Source organism: Osmia lignaria, chromosome 8, assembly GCF_051020975.1.
Source record: "Osmia lignaria lignaria isolate PbOS001 chromosome 8, iyOsmLign1, whole genome shotgun sequence".
Taxonomy (NCBI): domain Eukaryota; kingdom Metazoa; phylum Arthropoda; class Insecta; order Hymenoptera; family Megachilidae; genus Osmia; species Osmia lignaria.
The window spans coordinates 15,768,245-15,788,491 of NC_135039.1; the positions used below are offsets into that span (position 1 = coordinate 15,768,245).

General features: G+C 37.4%; 1 protein-coding gene and 1 long non-coding RNA gene across 28 annotated transcripts; one reads left to right on the plus strand and one right to left on the minus strand.

Annotated features, from left to right (window-relative positions):
- Positions 1 to 267: 267 nt before the first annotated feature.
- lap (phosphatidylinositol-binding clathrin assembly protein lap) lies at positions 268 to 19,263 on the plus strand. Of its 27 annotated transcripts, none has more exons than XR_013062512.1 (20): positions 268 to 813; positions 6,670 to 6,812; positions 8,311 to 8,386; positions 9,014 to 9,028; positions 9,558 to 9,660; positions 9,736 to 9,944; positions 10,016 to 10,122; positions 10,200 to 10,241; positions 10,338 to 10,432; positions 11,775 to 11,943; positions 12,026 to 12,148; positions 12,218 to 12,347; positions 12,475 to 12,561; positions 13,091 to 13,819; positions 14,644 to 14,761; positions 14,838 to 14,946; positions 15,580 to 15,688; positions 16,363 to 16,638; positions 16,866 to 16,931; positions 17,416 to 17,553. XR_013062512.1 is itself a non-coding variant. In XM_076689457.1 (19 exons), exons 1-18 carry the CDS (start codon positions 684 to 686, stop codon positions 16,627 to 16,629), a joined length of 2,667 nt encoding a protein of 888 aa, XP_076545572.1. In that variant the 5' UTR covers positions 268 to 683; the 3' UTR covers positions 16,630 to 16,638; positions 17,416 to 17,553. The 27 variants fall into 27 exon arrangements, 24 of the variants coding, with proteins under 24 accessions (XP_076545572.1, XP_076545574.1, XP_076545566.1 ...); XR_013062510.1 differs by having other exon boundaries at positions 269 to 813; positions 15,626 to 15,688; XR_013062511.1 differs by lacking the exon at positions 16,866 to 16,931.
- On the minus strand, positions 2,354 to 4,256 carry LOC117606613 (uncharacterized). The gene is made up of 3 exons (XR_004581997.2): positions 3,230 to 4,256; positions 2,682 to 3,030; positions 2,354 to 2,583 (listed from the first exon to the last, which is right to left on the minus strand). It is a non-coding gene; the product is annotated as an uncharacterized LOC117606613 (long non-coding RNA).
- Positions 19,264 to 20,247: the final 984 nt, after the last annotated feature.

Sequence of the window (20,247 nt, forward strand, 5' to 3'; positions counted from 1 at the left end):
TATAAAAAATTATGCAGTATTCGTCTAAAATGATAATAATCAATCTTAGGCTGCCGATACTCAAGTTTAATCACTCCTACTCTACAAAGCTAGAAGATGAAACAAAAATGTAAGAAACTCTTATTGAAAGCATCAACTGAAGATATTAATTTGTTAAAAACATTATTTTATTATCGAATGGATGCTTGTTTTGACCCACGTGGTATGACGTCAGAAGTGGTAGGCCGTGTTTGCGGAGAAAGTCGAGGATTGGCTGTCAGGAGTGATCGGTCCGGCGAAGGAGTAGGAGGTCCGGGTCGCCATTTTGGCAGGTTGTGAGAGCCTTCTGTCGTCGCCGTGAGCTGAGCTGTCGTCCAGCCCGTCCAGCCAGCTTAGCCGTAAACGCGTGCGAGAGAGCTTCTGGGCTCGATCGAATCGCGATTTCGTTGGCAGGCCGGTACCGGGAATTACGAAATCGAAATATTCACGCGAACCGGCTGTACATAACGATTTTTCATTCGATGTTACTCGTTCGATCGTTCGAGTGAGACATTTCCTCGGTTACCCCACGAGTGGTGTGCCTGTGACACATTTACTCCCCATCGACGAGTTGGCGAACGATCTTGGAAAGTGATTATAGAATAGGATCAAAAGGTAGCAGGTGAGCTGATAAAGACTTCCAGTGTGACAGAAGGAACGACAGTATGGCGGGACAGACCATCAACGACAGACTATTAGCAGCGAGACACAGCATCGCCGGGCAGGGCCTTGCTAAAGCTGTATGTAAAGCAACCACCGAGGAGATGATAGGCCCTAAGAAGAAACATCTCGAATGTAAGCAGATTCATTTTATTCATCTGCTTTCAATCGTGCATTACCCTTTAGTATTCTGGTATTCAATTCATTTCATCGTCTTTGTTTTCACTGGGAAAAGTGAGAGGATCATTTGTCGGTATCGTTGCTAGAAACGATGCTTCTTTTCCACGAACCTGTATAAATATATTTCACTTGAGATTCAATGATTTTCCACGGTACCAACTTCCTTGATGTCCAGAAGGAATAGTCATGTTTGATGCACGAACCGACTTTAACGGGTTACTTTCCATTTCGTGGTATTATATGGAAGGTGTTTCGACTTACATTTCGTACTTCCTCGCAGAGGTGGATCCATAAGGATACCACGGGTCTAATTGTAAGAAGAATTGATCGGTGACGCGGGAAGAAAGCCAAAAATTTTACCATTCCATAGCTATTTCGTGCCACTTACAATTACTTGTGCCTTTTGAGGCAACCGAAAGATCGGTATACGTCATCAAAGTTTCAAATTATTCACCGTGTACAAAGTATTAGCTTACATTTTTTCTTACCTTTACGTTAACGATATTGATAAAGATTACGTTTCCTTGTAAGGAAGAATAATCTTTATTTTTTCTTTTTGAAACGTAAGCAACTGCACACGACTGTTCGTATCGATTCCACAGCTCACTGGCAAAGCACCTGCCGTCACGTTACATGTCGGTCATTACAGTTACGTTAAAACGCACAATTCTTATTGATAATTATAAAAACATTTCCATTGACGTAGACGAGTTTAGTTCCGTAGAATATAAAAAGATCATTGACAAATGTAGTAATGCTAATTTTACATAATCTTGAATTTAAATTGAGTAACGGTGAAAGTTTTTGTATCACAGAATCGCTGTTGATAAGTGATATTTTACGCGAAAGTAGTTTCTTAACTAAGTTTCCTGCGACTATGCGAGCTGTTACGTTATTATGAACGTTGTCACGTACGTGTTAAAGTCGAAACTTATTTCTGACGGTGCGTGTCGATAGAAAAAATTGAATATTGCTGAATAATTTTAGAATTCGCACAGTTGTACGCACAGTTTGTGTACACCTTGTAATCCTTATCGGTCTGGTATCCGTTACTATGCTCACGGTTACTATCGATAAGCTAAGAAGAAAAAGATTTCAAAATTAATCTCTAATTCCTGGTTAACTATATTGATTTCACACTAGTCGAGTCAGTTACGAATAATTTGAAATTCATATCCACCGTCATTGTTGCGTGTATTGTTTCGTTAATTAATTTTCAAAGTTATCGATGCTGCAAAAAGAAGTTAATGTCTGAACGATAAGAAACCACACGAGTTCCTCACGATTATCGATTTCACTGTCGCATGGTTGTGCATCAAGGTTTATAGGTACACGCGTAGGTGCTGTGACCTGTATCTATTTCAATTTAAAAGTCCACCCTCATCGAAGAGTGTAACGTCCGGTCTTTGCACCTTTCAGTTATATTGAATTATTTCTAATTGTCTCATTTGATCTTATAACGGCGTTCGCGCTTCTCCTTTTCCACCCTACTGTAGGATTAAAAAAAGATTATCATAAAGATCTTTGTGCAACCTGTCGATTGATTAATATATTTACCTAACGTTCCTTTAGATTCTTGCAAATAAAAATGTTGGAGAGGCTGTTGTTTCCGTTTTAGTGGAATGGAATGGAATGGAACGGAACTTACGGTCTTTCTTCCGGTCTGCTAATTTAGATAGCGAAACGAATTCCTATCAATGATGTCATTATCGAGCGTCCTTTTCTCTGGAACAGTTTTACAGTGTTTTTTTTATTAATAAAGATAGTACTTGGTCCCAGTTTTGTACTTTAGAATGACGCAATATGTTCCACGCCTTTCTTACCAAGTTTTATATCACATATTTATGTTGAAGTATCTTCTATAAGTATTGAAAAATGGGGCTCCGACTAATCTTGCGTTTATCTACGCTCGTCATTTTCCTTAAACAGCTTGCAACGATCATACTCTTAATCTTCGCATCGTGGCAGCATTTTCGAAAACAAAAGTTTTGCAGGAAAGCATGTACGTGGATACAGAGACCAGTCGCTTCTTCAGCAATTGATTTTCCCCGAGGAAAACTTCGTTTCCCGTAATTGGAAAATTATACCGGTAATTTCGTTGTGGTAGAATATAAAACCGTTTGCTCGTTCGGGAACGCTGAAGTTTGTTATTTCGTTAAACTCGGTTTCAAGCTGCAAAAGGGAAAATTCCGTTATTCAGGAGCGAATGTTGTATAAAACTGAACAGCTGCTTTGAGGTGTAACGAAGCAGAACCATTGTTGCTGTCGATACAAAAGCAACTTCAATTATAAACTTGAAGAATTTCTTACAAGTAAGAAATGCAGTTCTGTACAATTTATGTAGAAAATTAAAAACGTCAGCTTCTATTACCATGGTAAGATTGACCGTTTGAAATGATCCAAAGATCAGAGAGAATTGAATCGATCAGGTAATCGAGAACTGTCCATCGATGGACTATGAATTTCGCACATGCCCACTAGGAATGGCTCCCTGGGTAGCTTTCGTTCGAGATTCTGTGTGTATCGATCGGTCGTACACTTGATTCCCAGCCGATGACCTCGCGATCGTTCTTGATGCCTGCTTATTCGTAGGTCACCTCGATGGATGATCACACGTTAATCTAAAAATAAAGCCGTTGATGATGATAGTTTGGCGAGATGAAATGTCGTCGCGAAACAACCATACCTTGGTCCTTTTTTATTATTGTTTTTTGATAGTAGGGCCGATAAAATGCTTTCTGCTTTGACACGAGGTTATGTTGGTATTTTTGGATTTCTTCCGAACCGCGCTTGCTTTCACTAAAAAGAACTAAAAAATACATGCATACGTTAATTCTTCCACTATTTCAGATAGTTTTTCCCAACGTTCAATGACTCTCTGATTCATGCGTCGTCAATGAGTAATTCCCGTACTTAATACGTGTAAATACACGGTATGGAAAACACCTGCAATACGAGAACGTCTATTCCGAGTCTCATCGAATTGTGCAATTTGTTCAGCTACGTAATTGAGCACGGCCATTGTACGGATGAATCACGTCCAAGATTTTCATGGTATTCGCCCCTATTGACGTTCCTCGTTTCCTGTGCCTTCTTCGCACGCTTCTTTTTCTTCTTGATCGTTGATAATCGTTGTCCTTCGACTCGTTCCATTTTTACAGCTCTGCCGTTATTTCACTCGATTCGACGTTGTGGTTACATCGGGTTGCAGGTATTGCTGCATTTTTACGTAACGAAAGTATCGCTGTTATTTCATGTCGGCCAGTGGTCGTGAAATGTTTTTTGCTGAATCACATTTTAAATGTAAATTAAACTTTTGGTCAAGTAAAAAACGAGGTTACTTACCTTGGAACATCGTAACGAATAAATTCAAATAAGTACGATACTTTTGTTCGATACTTTTGCGATACTTCGATATTTCAAATTCGATCATTTTCTAATGCGATACTTGTATCGAATGGCGCTACTATCGCATTTTTAAGGCGGGAATTAAAACCACGTTAGAAAAGGTTATTGCATTCATTTTGACGGATTTATTTCCACTTGGAGAAAAAATGAGAAAATAAGGTAACCAAAAATTGATGTTTTGCAATTGACGAAAGTTCATTCTTTTTTTGATAATCCGCGCTTGTTGCAGCTATCGTCTTACCAAAACACGTTATCGGTAACGCCCCCCGTTACGAGTCTGGACTCGGGAGGAGCACACCCCTTCAACTTTCAGATAATTCCGATAATGATTGCGTTCGTCTATATTTCACATTCTATTCCTTATTCTATTCCTAACAATTGTTTGATTCATCAGTTTTCTTCCGCTTAAATGGACCGATGGTTATAAACATGTTTAAACTGCGTCGTTGTTTATTTATAAAAATGCGAGGGTCGCGATGCGAGTCTCGACTTCATTGATTTTATTAGAAGCCATATTTGTGCGAAGCTGTAACACTTTCTAAACAAATCTAAATACCGAAGAGTATACAGTAATTGAAATCATACTTAATGATTAGGTAAGGATATTTTCTACATTTAAATATTGTAAAAAAGAAATCTAAGAAGTCCATATTTATTTAAGATTATAGCAACTGGTTGTGTGGACCTCCTGGAGTGTTGGCTGCCGACAAAGGGCTTTGTTCGCTGTTCGTAGAAGGCAGTTACACGTGGAGGTCTCTTGAAAGCGAAAATCACAAGAAGAATTCATAATGCAGGGATGAGCGATGCTAACTGATAGGACACAGAGAAGACAGGCAGTTGTAAGATTCAGTTGGATCAATAATGTGGCAGAAACATAGGGAAATAGGGATTTGGATCTCGCTCAAGGTCGTTCAAGTATAATAGCAAGAATTTTTCAAATACATTTTTGTTTCACCGTAAGGTTCACCTGGAAAGCATCGATCACGAGGTGGCCTTGGTAAAGGGCACCTCCTCGACTATTGATTTTCTTCAAGAAGCACGGCTTCGGTTCGCCTTGTTACACGGTTGGCGAAAACGCATTGAACTGCGTGTCTAATCTTGTGGTTTTCTTACCTTTTATAAATAGAAGGACACTACTGAATGGGACACTGGTTCTCTGGGTTCGCTTCCTCGCGTTTGCTAGTACATTATTAGAAGAGGAAGCGCGTGACAAGGTCGAGCACGTCGCGAACCTCCCCAACGTTTTGGCAACGGGTATATCAGACTTTCTTCTCTGAAAATAAACAAACTGTTGTACGAAGATGAAACGATGACAAGCTGTGTTTTTTCAGATTGCATAAATCCAGTGAGAGATAGTAACTGCAATGTCACTAGCAATAGGAAATAATTCTGTTAACAAATGAAGCAGAGGACTCTCTTCTTATTCTACTTTCTATTATTTGAAAGGAAAAGGCAACGGAGTAGTATATTTCTCTTTCTACGAATGCAGGTAGCTAATTTTAGCCCTTCCTTCCTTCCTATATCTCTGTTTCTATACCAACTGGCACAAGGCGTATCTCTTAAAAATATTTTCATTTTGATAAACAGATCATTGTATACATATATTCGATAAAACAATGTGCTGCAATAGTTTTATTCTTTTTTACTTTTTACTTGGACTGTTCCCATGATTATGGTCATAATATGAGTCACGACACCAGAGAAGTGACCAGGAAGACTGGTTCAGACTCGTTCCACGTTTCTTCTGGAATATTCATCGCCGGTCAGAGATTTAGTATTTTGTCGTTGTAGATGCGGTAGCAAAGTAGAATCGAAAGGTTGTCACTTTGCTCTTTCAATTAGGGGTCATTACGGTTTTCTTCGCCGACTGCTGTGGACGTATCAATGATAGATGCGGTAAAAACAGCACGAGAGGAGATTATACGGTTCCGTTCAGTCGTATCTCTTTACTGACCACTCAATAGCGTTGTTTCAACTAGAGAAAGAAACGATAAAGCGTCTCAGCGAAATGTGCGTAGCACGCTTTTATTGGAAACAGCCTGTGGAACTGATAATGATTGATCAGCCTCGTTTACTGGGATTTCCATAATTCCAGGGAACAATGAGAAGATTTATCTGAAGTCTGTTTACAGGGAATAATTGAAGTTAATTTGCAAAAAGCCTTGCTTTAATTGTTACCGTATTATCACAGGATTCATTGCAACACATGTAATCGTTTTTATTCTCTTTAATTGTTTGGCAAGGATGTTTACTTGAATTTTTCAATTGAGCAAGAGAAATTTGTTACAGTATGCATATATATATATATATATTCACAGCTGCTTGTTACCATGCCAGAACATCCTTGAACAACAATGAAAATAATTGTCAGTATATTGATAATGATTTTTTCCTTCTTTTCAGATTTAGTACGATGCACAAACGAGCCGAACGTGTCGATACCACAGCTGGCGAATCTACTAATAGAACGATCACAGAACACCAACTGGACGGTGGTTTTCAAAGCTCTGATCACGGTCCACCATATGCTTTGTTATGGCAACGAGGTAAAGACTGTTCGTTTCTATCTGCAATGCAGAACAGGATCCAAGAGTACCGAGTATTCAGCCGATAAGTGGCTTCTCGAATGCAATCAGACAAACTTCTTTTCCTTTAATTCTCGACGAACGACAAGTTGTTGAAGATGATAGAGTAGCGAAGATTTGCGATTCTTCAATTAAAAAGAATAGTACTTGGGCATTCTGGTTAATTGCTTCTTTATAGCAATTGCCTCAATGCTGTTGTGAATGTACAACAAAATCTTTGTTTTCTCCATCTATTTTATTTATTCTACATATATTATTTTAAGATCTATGAAGTACGATTAGTATATTAATGGGACAATGATCTTAACACTAGCGTTAACAAGAAAATTTAAATTTCTTTCCTGAGAATTTCTAAAGTTGCAAAATAATGTAAATATGATCGTATAAACTCGTACCAGTCGCATTACGATACGTTATTTCGACAACAGTACTACCGATTAAACACTTAAGATCAATCAGATAGCTGCGCTTGTTTAATCAGTCGTACTCCATCAATCACAGGGCTTGTTACTTCACCCCTAGGTAAAGATGTAGGCCAGTCAGTCTGCTCTTGGGCTTTGATGAAGCAGGGGGTTTTCTTCTTTTTTTTTTTTTGCAATTTGTTTTACAAATTTTTCCTTTAGAATCGCATTGCCAATGAAGACCGTAGCGATTAATAATTAATTTTACAGAATGCAGCAAATGAAGTTAATATCATTAATTTCTTAACGTATTATAATAGTTAGATATACTGGGCAAATAAATAGAAGACTTTACAAATATTGAAAAGAGTAAACCTAGTGTTAAGTAATCAGTTGATTACAGAAGTTATTATAGAATCAAAAAGATATCTGAAATCTAGCTTATTATACAATAGTTATAGCAAATCAAATAAGCTTTCATTGAAAGGTATTTAGGAAACCAGTCTGTTATGTAAATCTTTCTCTGCATAATAAAAAGGTCAGAAACATGGGAAAGTCTTGGAAGAGTTGAAATAATTGAATTTTACTTTTTCTTCTTCAACATCAGTCATTTCCTATTAAAATTCATTCATTGAAATGTTCACTCCTCGTTTCACGGTAAATCTGAGCGATTCGTGTAAGTTACATAGTATTATTTACATTCGTTCAGGGGTCATCTAACTCATTTCGGTTCAGTGATGATGAGTCGAAGAGGGGAAGTGTCGTCGCCCTTGCCAGTCGCTTGTGCGTGAATGTGCACGGGATCGAATAGCACGAGTCCGTGACTAGAGTCTAACATTTGCGGTTTGCACATGCGATTCGATAGACAACAGCAATAGATTCACAGTCACTATGATAATGATAGGGATTTTTATTTTCAAAGACTTCACTCTTCCATGACAAATAAAATTAACTTCCATTCTTCTTTTTCTGGGCTAAGATTAGAATTAATTAAAATAGGACGTATTGATTGTTCTATGGGAATGTTATCAATAAATGGATGTCTTTTTTTGTTGCAGAGGTTTACACAGTATCTGGCGTCCAGTAACAGCACGTTTCAGCTCAGTAATTTTCTCGATAAAAGCGGCGTGCAAGGTGACCACAATGTTTAAAAGAATTTGCTTGCGTTAAACTTCCGTCGAGTTATTCAATTAGCTAGCCAGTTCGAACGATCTTGAAAGCTTCAAACTGAGGATACCGAAGAAGATACTACTAATAATTAAATAATAAATAATTGTAATCCTAATTAAATCGTCCAATTGGTTATCTAATTGAACTATTACTCGAGTAGGCATGATATTTTCAAGTTTATCTTGTTGTTGCTTTGATTTTTTAATTCATTAATGTTTCTTACTAGAAGTAACATGAAATTACTAAAAATAAAGTACATGCACGCAAGCACAAGTACACGATGTCTATTTATAACGAATTAATAAGATTAAATTGGATTCAGGTTTGTTGCTTGTCGATTAACTCTATGTAACAAGTAACAGTTTTTCAGAAAGTTTTCAAATACTTGTTGGAAGGATCTGGTTATATAGGGCTAAATAACAAGTAGTGACGAGTGTCTATAACGATACACTGTAAACCTTTGTTCTTTCATAGTTAAAAATTAAATAACTTCATCCTGACTAACTTCCTAACATTGTGCAGCTATCTGTATCTGGCCTCTGTCTATGATTTACTAACTTGGAACTAATTTTTTTGTCTATTTGGGCACAGCAGGAGCACGTATCGGTGAGTTAACATTCAATCATTTCCTAATTATTAATAATTTCTTTTTTTTTTTCTTTTTTGGTGTGTAATAATAATTCCCTCGTATCTCAGATTGCTATCTAAAATTTATGGTAATTAAATGTCGTGTGATCCGTCAGAAATTTTATTGGGAGACTAGCATTCCTCTCCTGGGATTTTTAGCTCTAATTAAATTGATACCATCGCGTGCTTTCTCTACATACACAGCTTACGGCGAAGACTGAGACGAATCTCTATCTAGTATTTGTATAACGCACGCACTTCTCACGTTCAAACTGAAAGCGTGTCTAACAACGCCTGTTCTCTTGCACTTACACACTATACCATGCACACAAATATTTGCACCTGCATTTGTTCAATATTTTGCCTCAGATCCGTCTACTTTTTTCATTCAAGAAATATTTTCTTACCTCCTTAAGATGTCACTTGATTCAAATAAATAAAAAAAATGTTTCCCCTTCATCGTGGAGTTTGTCTTTCAATGAGTAATTGTATTTCTTTTGTTCATCAGGCTATGACATGTCACCATTCATCAGAAGATACGCCAAGTATCTGAACGAGAAGGCTCTTTCCTACAGAACTGTAGCGTTTGATTTTTGCAAAGTTAAGAGAGGGTTAGTAATCGATAAACGAAAGGTAATATTGAAAGTAATTCAGAAATAATTCGTTTGTTTTAAATTTTATTTCAGAAAGGAGGATCGCACCCTGCGAACCATGAACGCTGAAAAATTATTGAAAACCTTGCCAGTTCTCCAGGCACAATTGGACGCCTTGCTAGAATTCGACTGTACCGCTAATGATCTTACAAACGGTGTTATAAACATGGCTTTTATGCTTCTCTTTCGAGATCTGATCCGATTATTTGCTTGTTACAACGATGGCATTATTAATTTACTAGGTACAGTATATCCAGTATCCGCGTTGTACCTTCTAAAAGGATTACTTAAATTTTGTCTTACTGAATTTTAGAAAAATATTTTGATATGAATAAAAAGCAATGTCGCGAGGCTTTGGACTTGTATAAAAAGTTTCTGATACGAATGGATCGGGTTGGTGAATTCTTGAAAGTTGCCGAGGTTGGTTCAAGTTATTCCTCTTCTACTTATTCCTAGTACAAGTAGTAATGTGTGAAACTAATTTTATCATTTTACAGAATGTCGGTATTGATAAAGGGGATATACCTGATCTAACAAAGGTAACACGTTTATAGAATAGCAATTTTTTATTTTGACAAAGTACCGGCTCATTGGATAATTATTATTATTTCATATTGGATCGAATCGTTTTTTAGGCTCCAAGCAGCTTGTTGGATGCATTAGAACAACACTTGGCTTCCTTGGAAGGAAAGAAGGGCTCTGCAGCAAATACACCAACGCAATCTGCAAGGTATTTCATTTACAATTCATTCATATATCTCGAGTTAGTGTTCAGAGTAGGATCAAATCAATTAATTCTGAGAAATATTTTGCGATATGTCTATTAGCAAAAGTTAAAGGTAACACGTGAAATGAACATATCATTCAGTATAGAGTTGTGGTTCAAAAATAGGTATTTTTACTTAAAAAGAAGTTTTTTTTATAGAATTTTATGTCAAGAGATATTAATTAATATAAATTAGGCATCCCATCAGACTTTTTCCTTTGCTACTATTCTACTACAAATTCTACATATACAAAAATACAAATCCCACTTTTCATCCAACCGACACTCATACTATTTCCTCGCAAAATGTTTTGTAAATTGTAGGGTGAAAGGTAATATTGATATTTATTTTTTCTTGCTTGAGAACATGTGCTTTTTTTCATTCGGAATTTTCGTTCCCCTGTTTCTGTTCCAATTTTTTATGTTTTGCATTTTATAGTTGCAGTTTATGAATGTGTTAAGTACTAGAATTCATTGTTTTTATGATTTTTAGATACACGTCAAAGTATTTCAAGCTTTTACTTAAGCCAAAATCTATGTGTTTGCTGAAATACCACTTAGCTTATCATTCAAAGCATTATGTTTTGTTACAAAGTTTTTAATTTCTGTTTTTATGGCACACGCGTCCCACTTAATGTGTTCTTGATAAGTTTAGTACAATATTTGTAAAATTTATTTTGCGCCAGAAGAATCAGTCTTGTAACATTATCACAATTGTAATAGTCATTTATAACGTGAAAATTTTGTTGCAATTAATATTCAGCGATTTTGCAGAAAATTTTATTTCTAGTTTTTCTGATCTTACGATTAGAAGCTAGGTGATTCTTGCACATGAATGAAATCTGTATATAAATGTGTGCGTGCGTGCGTGCGTGCGTGTGTGTGTGCGTGCAAATGTGTTTGTAGCAGTAGCAAACGAGAAAGTACATGCTTTTATTTCATTTCCATTGTAAAACATATTAGGTAGCTTACGTTAAAGTAATTGCTTATGCGAGTGAAGAATCTGTAAAAAAGATACAAGGCAATCTGTGTAAAAGAAAGCTAGCCGTTACGCATGTGTGTATGTCTGATGCGAGCGTATGAATGACCACTAAGTAGTTGAACTTTTTTACACATCGTTTATATCTTTATACGTACTACACTGGTTTCTTTGTTTTTTTGTTTGTCTTCTCCTTTTTTTTCAATAATCGTTCCTTTTCTCTCCTATGGCCACACTTGTCTACGCTGATACGGCTTCTCCTCCTTTCCTCTATTAATCCACTGCTCCATCAAACACACATCCATCGCCCAATCATTACCCGAGCAGCAATAGAACGAATGTAAAGTCGGGAGTGTCCGCCCTGTCTTCCACCAGTACTGCGTTTGGAACAGCAGCGAGTAACAATCGACTCGACCATGCTGGAAATGGACATATCGATGAAGCGTTACGGCAGCAAGCTCTCGCGGAAGAGGAAGCCGCTATGAATCAGTACAAGGTATCTCACTTGTACAACATTCTTATAAATTATCGATACGTATACGTAGAACGGAATGTTTCATTATCTGCTTAATATTCAGGCAAAAGTACAATCTCCGTCGAGCGGCCCAAGCACGAATCCATTCCTCAGTTCTCCAACGAATAACGCCAACCAGCCAATCGTAGATTTGTTTGGTGCATCATCAGCGACGGCAGAAAATCAGGTACTTTTACTTGGACGAATTACCTCTATTTAACAGCGTTGCCTCATGTATCGTTTTCACTGGTTTTAGCCACAGAAAGCATCAGACGATTTGCTTCAGCTAGCAGGCAATCCTTTTGCGGACATGTTTGGCGCACCACAGCCTGCAGCTGCGCCTACCACACAAGCGCAAAACAATATGTGGATGACTAACGGTAACGGTAAATACAATTATTCTTTTTTTTTTCTTTTTTTTTAATTTTTGATTTACCACCATCTCGCACATTTTGTTAAATCATCAGAAATTTTCAGTTCTCTCATCCGTTTGTTTTTATTTTTGGTTTGTAGGTTTTGCCGCAGTGCCCCCAGCAAATAATAACTTTGTTACAGATAACAGTTTCTCTTCCGTATTTGGCAATCAAGATTCTCAATCCGGTGAGTAATTGATCCGTCATTTTCTCGCGACAGGATGATTTTATTCTTGCACTTATTAGGACAAATATATTGCACCGTTTCCTATTCATCACCATCACATTGTACATGTACATGTATTCGTATATCTTTATTGTGAAGGAAGTTTCGCTTCAAATTTTGTATCATATTTCTGCATCCTAAATTTCTAGATTCATAGATGATGCCTGTGCAAGTTAATCATACTGTCCTACTAAATGTAACGAGTTTAGGAAGAATAATTCGGTTAACTTCTCAAGTATCAAAGTTCATCATTAACAGTCGTACGAATCATCGTTGCTTCGCTTAACACTTTAACAAAAAGCTCTGATTAATAAATAATACACAATGCTGGCAACGACGTTTCTTACCACTGAGAGATATCGTTCGAATAGTATCATTGAGCGAGTGTACACGCGGTACAAGAGCACGACAATAACTGCAAGGCATTCTTACTTAAAACGCAATTAACCGAGCGTGAAAGCTAATTGATGCACCTTAATTTCTGCGCAAGCTGGTGCTCCAGGAGCAGCGGGATCCGTACCGAACCCTTTCATGTCCGATTTCCCTTCCCTCGGTCCTCAGCCACCGCAGTCAAACGCAGCCGCTTTTGGTCTCTTCGAGCAGGGTGCCGCGAACCAAGGTGGCGAGAGCCAGCAACAATCGCAGACCGGAGACCTGTTCAGTGCTGGCGGTCAGGCAGATCTCTTTGGGAGCGACTCTGCAGTGCCCAAGACCGCGGAGGGAGGAGCCGCCGGGGATGCTGCCGGTGAGACGGTATCCTCAGCGACTGCAGCCTCCGGTAAGTCCACTGCCACGCCGCCTCCCAGACCGCCGCCTCCCGCGACAGCCATGAACGGTGCTACGCCAAGATCAGCATCACCAACTACAGCAGGAGCGGCGGCTGGAAAAGCCCCATCAGCCGCGTCGATCAACACCGCCGCCGCCGCTCCAGGCAAAAGCGCTTTCGAAGATTTGAACGATAGTATTCGTATGGCACTGGGCGGGTCTCCGTCTCGACCGGCACCCATCGCTCAACAACAAGTCCCAACCGCGCAGCAAGCGCAGCAAGCGCAGCAAGCACAGCAACAACCTATGCAACAGGGTTTCGGCATGTTCGATATGGTCGGCAATATGCCCGCCACCGGGCAGCCTGTTATGCCTGGTGGTCCAATGGCCGGCTACGGTATTCCTACCCAAGTCCCGGCGGGGTACGGTTCCCCGGCAAAGCAACCGATTTCAGGTGACGGGAATGTATAGATGATTCTGCTGTTTGCATGCCAAGGGAATCAGTGATGCTTCCGGTGATATACTAACGGGCTATATACATACTATTTCCGTGTATTTTAATTTAAATTTAGTTTGATTTTCAGTTCGTTATTAAGGAAGCTTGAACGAGATAAAATAGTGGCGCATAAGTATGTTGGAATTAAAACAGGGTTCACCAATTATTTTCATACCGAATCAAGCGAGGATAATTGATGTATGCTTCACATTTAGAAATAGAAATAGGATTGAAATTAACACGGCAGTATGTGCTCAGAATTGTATATCATCAGTGATTCACACTTATTTTTTATTCGTAAAGTAGATTACTATTGAATTGGGTATGGTTCATAAATATGCCGTGCTTGCATGTATCGCTACTGCAATCAATTTAGCTCCATCGCTCATTACCTTTACGTATTCGTTTATGACAAATTCTCATGGTACTTGTTCATTTATTATTGTAGTATTTAGTATACACGTGTTTACACTTTCGAACACTTTGTATATTTAAAAGCATGACTTTTCATTATGAAAATTTTCAATCTTATAGACGATTATAGGACATAGTTGATTTTGAATCTTTCATTTTGCTCAGTGAAAAACAGTGTATTACGATTAATTTTGATTTTTCCTTCAAAGTCATCAAATTCGTTCTCTATCTGTGTAAGGAAAAACGTGTATCGCTTTGGGTTTCGTTATTTTGGGGCTTTGGCTGATGTAGACGTTGCTTAGGTTTTGACGGTTCGGGCTCGATCCTGATGCCTATCAGCGTAGCTGGACATAATAATATTTCAGCAGCAGGGCAACCCCAAAATGCAGCATCCACGGGGAAAGTTTTGACCGGGGATTTGGATAGCAGCCTTGCTAGCCTTGCCCAGAATTTGTCTATCAACAAAAGTGCGCAACAACAAGTCAAGTGAGAATCTCAATTATTTTACATAATTAAAAAATAGCATAATACGTTGAAATAACAATTCATACATTTCTTTTAGGGGTATGCAATGGAATTCTCCTAAAAATGCTGCCAAAACAGGAGGTCCAGCTGGTGGATGGACACCACAACCCATGGCAGCAACTACTGGTGCTGGTTATCGTCCAATGGTGAGTTTGGATCACTGTGCTGCTCGTATCTTCAGCATTGATGAACTATCAGCACGTTGGTTTTGATCGTGATCGCACTATCTTCCTTTACAATAATAAGATATTACCCTCGAGTATATAGTATTTATTATTCTTATTATTCTCCTCTGATACGTGTCGATACTTTATCTACTCTCACCATTAAACACAACGACAATATCAGCATGTTGTTTCTAATTAGTATTCAATTACTATTTCCTATAAACAGTTATCATGTAAATTATCTGTAGGAGGCAAACGAGCAAGTTCACGAATCAAGAACAGTTAATTGATAGTTTCGTAACTAGAGATATTAGTCTTAGCATCAGCACGCTTGCTTCATTGTCCATTCAGCTTACACGTTACAATGATCATTCACAATCTCACTCTTATCGATACTTAGACGCACTCAGCTCGGTTATTATCTTGCACTGTTGTCAGTATTTTTCTTCTTTTTTTTTTTCTTTTATTGCAATGCCATCACAACAAATACAACAGCAATTGATAGTCTTTGAAATCGGTGTAGCATAAAGTTTCGACCATTTGAAAACACAGTTTATCAGGGAAAGATAATATTAGAGTATACACAAATAAAACATGAACCCGTACACTTAGTTGTACAATGCATGCATGGCATCTGGCATGCTACCGGCTGTTGCAGGGTCAAGGAATGACGCAACTTCCTACAACCACCTTGGGCTTTCCTCCCCACACTGCACCATTGGTAAGTTATATATTTTGTACAAAGAATAGTTACGAGCGAAACAAACGTTGCTTAATCAAAGGTTTGATTTCGTGTCAGTGTACGTAACAAGTATTGTTGCTAACTAGTTCTTGGCAAAAGAGAAACAAATATTATAATAAAATCAAGTTAATTGAAAGACTTGCTGCATCGGACATCAATTTCGTAAGCTTCTATTTAGATAGCCGAGTGCCAATTCAGTTAGTGACAAATAATATAATAAATAGTTTTAACTTTCTATTGTCATGCCACATCCTTGTTTCCTGCTTTTGCATATAATCTGTATATGTGATGCACACGTGTACTTAACTCGAAGTAGGCCTTCTACATAGTTGTCTTTTAGCTGTTCATGCGTTTTGTGATATAATAAATATCTATGTTCTATACAATAAATAGGTTGCAGTAATTCTTTTTCTACGATAGAACTACTTGTAAATATATTCATTACAATCACTTTCTTTTACACGTACTCAAAACGAATCTGTAATTACACAAAATTCTAATTTACATGATAAGAATCGAAATATCATAGAACAATGAGTTATTGGAAGGAAATAATATGAAAGAAGAAAAACATGGAAACAGTTGGACTGGAAATGGTAAACGTTCCAGAAGTACAGGCTGGATCTGATTGGACGGCTTTCTGGTGTCCCTAGGGAATGCAAGGTGTCCCAATGGGAATGCAAGGCATGCAGGGCATGCAGGGTATGCAGGGCATGAGGCCGATGATGGGTACAATGCCTGGTGGTCCTGGTGGCATGATGGTTGCAGGAGGAGCTGCACCAATGATGATGCCCAATGCGAATCCCATGATGGGTGCTAATCTTCAGCAACAACAGCAACCACAGCAGCAACAGCAACCCCAGGCTGCTACACAACCACAAAATAATCAAGTCCAACTTGATCCGTTTGGTGCTCTGTGAAGAGATTAGGTATCTATTTGCTTATCCTTCACATGGATGTAAAATGATCAGTGACGAAACGTTGGATCTTCTATAAATTTCAAAAGAATGAAAAGTATATTAGTTTCAATGATAAATTAGTTTCGCCACTGCTCTATGATCTTTTGAGTTTATGTTATGTTCTTTATATATATAAAACAGTTTGCGAGTGAAAAAATACTAATCGACAGAGTTGATTAAACTATATTTTATTTCAGTTATGAAGTAAAAGAAAGAGGAGGATGTACAGACTCGATGGTCTAACATTGAAACTTAATTTAAAAGTAATAAAACAATGCAGCGCATATTTTAACATATTGTAATTAACGATATTCATGTATTCGTAATTAATATGGAACACTGCATGATCGTATGGATTGGTTCATCGATGGTTTCAAATTCCTCTTAACAATTTGTAAAACAGAAACAGTTTTCAATAAAAAAAAAAAAAAAATTACTGTTTGTGAACCAGTTTTCTTGTATGCAACATATCTTCTAACAAAGCACTGTTCCATTCAAAATTGATTCATAGTCTCTAATAGATTTTCTTACTAATAGCACCAATTTCTAATTAACTTCATGTAACTGCACATCGAATAATTTTATACTGCAAGGATAAAAGAAATTGCATTGAAGGCTTGCATCGAAAGGTAGAAGCTTATCGAGTATTAAAAAGGAACACTGTAAAATAAAGATAGAGAATTGAATATTATACATTTATTTTGTTAATAATTATCCATATCGGTAAATCAAAGTTTCTGTTTTTAGGAATTTGGATTGGAAACGAGCGGACGAAGCACCAATTCTGTAAATATCGTGTAATATGCCTAGAAAATGTGCCCCGCTTATTCTCGTTATTCTACGTCATCCGCCACGAACCGACCCGTCCCCGGTGATTTATGGAAGAAGAAGAAATCTCCTCGGAACGACGGTGTCGATGGATTCCCGTACACATATTTCTACTGCTGATCGAGTATAATCGCATATACGGGTTTACTCAGTTTACGGCGGTTGCCTTACCGAAATATGCGTGTAGTCTCAGTGTATACAGTTCTACGAAGCGACTATAAATAGAGAGTTTATAGACAAGTTAAACAGATATGAACCGTATTGCGTTTAGAATTCCATGAATGCGCGGATGCAACTATTCCGTAAGAGTTGACTGTGATAGTACTGCATTGACATTGTTGCGTTTTTTTTCCAGTAATTCTCGGCTAAAGAATATACTGGCAAAAATCCGGGAGAGATTGGGGGTCGTATGTGTTCGCACGTGTGCATGTATGTATGTATGAAGAACCTTTCATGTAGCAAAAAAGTAGAGAGTTTCATATAGTTCCACAAGCTTTATGTATTCTGAAAGATGTGTCGAGTAAGGAAGTATCGTCTCTCTTTAATAAGGAGAAGTATATCTCGGTCGGTATCGTCATGATTCTAAACGTAAATACGTCGAGAAAATTATACATAGTTGGCTGATGCATGATGTATCCATAATAATATGTAAAATTACGTGTTGCGTACACACGTATACGTACGCGTTATTTGTATACGTGTATACGTATATCGTAGCCAGATTCGCGCGAAGAATACAACGTTGAAAATTATAAATATATCTATATATATATAAATGTATATGTACATGGCGTAATCCTAAAATATGGCGCACCCGTGTCGCTCTTCGTTTCATTTTTTTTTTTTTTCGTACTATCTTGATTTCGACTCAGGGCGCTGAAGCAGTTACGATGTATCCGTTGTTAAAGTATTAAATATTAAATAATAATGTATTATATATATACATACATATATATATATATATATATTATATATAGAGAGAAAGGGAGAGAGCGAATGAGCGAATGAATGCGTTGAGTGGGAATGTTAGATGGTCCAGCTAATGTTCTTTATCCGTATACCGTTCCGAACTGTCTTAATTAGGTAATTAAACGAACTATGTACACAAATTAAGATTATGATACTCATACGATTAATTATGAATGTAACACGTGAGTCTACGATTCAGTATGGTACTATTAATATAGTCAATAATGACTGTTCTAAGGTCTAATTCGGGATTCGTTTTGTCTCTCGCCGTGTGCAGCTACCTCCACGAATCTGCGCTGTGTAATTAACGAGGAACATGTATCTTTATTTCCGTCTGGAGTTATTCGAATAATGTTTGTAAGAAGGAGAAATGGATATCGTGTACGTAAAGAGAGGAATGAGATATAGGAATGATTTCACGTTTAAGATCTCTGGTACGGTCATCTGAATCTTGCTGAATCGCAGTTACTAGTAGCTGGCAGTTTTTCCTTTAACGTTTTTGTATTTTCGTGTAGAAGAGATGGTGAAGTGTAAATTACACGATATAGGTTCCTGTTTGCAAGTATCCTTTTGAAATGTTGCTTTAAGTATTGTAGAGTTTTGATAAACCTTCATGAAGTTTAAGTGAAACATTCCATTTGAATGAAAACATAAGAGAATTTTGTAAAAAGGAAAATGTTATCATTTAACTATTTAAATCTATTTAAAATTGGATTGGTAAGTGGCACAAATATTAAAAACCAATGGACATAACAAACATGAACATTAAGTTTTTCTTCTTCTTCTTTTTTTTTTTTTTTTTTATACTGCCAGATAATTGTCAGTACGAGGATGAATGGAATGCGTTTTGGTTGTGTATGCAGAAAGGAAATTTGGCAAAAAAGAGAAGAAGGATTAATGAAAATATGAGATACTGTGTTGGTGTGTTGGACTCTCTAAAAAGTCAGGGGTGTGCAGACTTGTTTCCCCATCGGACCATGCAAAACATATTGGAGAAGGTACAAATTGTGCAAATAATATTCTGTAAAAACTAGTTAAAAATGATAATTTGCAATTCTTTAAGCCTAATCTCTTAATTAGATACTAACTTACAAATCTAAAATATCATCAATTTTTCAGAGAACATTCTTTAAGATAATCGTGCACCCCTGATGCGAGTTTGTGACTTATTTACCATTAGGTGTCCTTGTATAATGCGATCATAGAAGTTGACGAGAACAACGGCTATAGGAAACTAGATCATAAATTACATGTTCAATTAACGTCTATGAATCACGCGAGGAACTGGTCACCATTAAGTTTAAGGAAATGATCCTTCAATTCTCTGTGCATCCTGGTAGAACCTCGTTGAGATACAAAATGTACTCAAGTAGGACAACACATTTGGAATTATTAGAGAAAGATTAAAATCCATAAGGTTCTATTTTTAGAGGAGGTGCTGTTTTGTTGAAGACATATAATGAGGTACAAAAATTTCTGAGCAGTTATTTTCTTCGCTCTATCTTAGAAATATCTCTATAAATAATAAAAACTACGTAAAACTCGCAGAAACTTTTGAATCTCGGTGTATCTTCATTAACAGACAAGAAAGAAATATCTGAAATTGTGTAGTTAACGTATAAGGAAGGAAGATTACTCAATGAAACTTCAATTATGTGAGTTGAAATTAATGAGATTGTTACTTCGCACAAACGACATGTGGATAATGATAAAGCTAGTAGAACCTCGTTAATTCAGACTCGCCCAAGGTTAATATCAAGAGAAAAAAAAAATTCCAGTGTG

Excerpts from the sequence above, each read along its gene's own strand:
- lap (XM_076689451.1), top strand. The coding sequence starts at position 684 with ATGGCGGGACAGACCATCAACGACAGACTATTAGCAGCGAGACACAGC. Across the intron at positions 9,661-9,735 it reads TTTTGCAAAGTTAAGAGAGG|AAAGGAGGATCGCACCCTGC; the intron begins GTTAGTAATCGA and ends ATTTTATTTCAG. Across the intron at positions 12,149-12,217 it reads CAGCGACGGCAGAAAATCAG|CCACAGAAAGCATCAGACGA; the intron begins GTACTTTTACTT and ends CACTGGTTTTAG.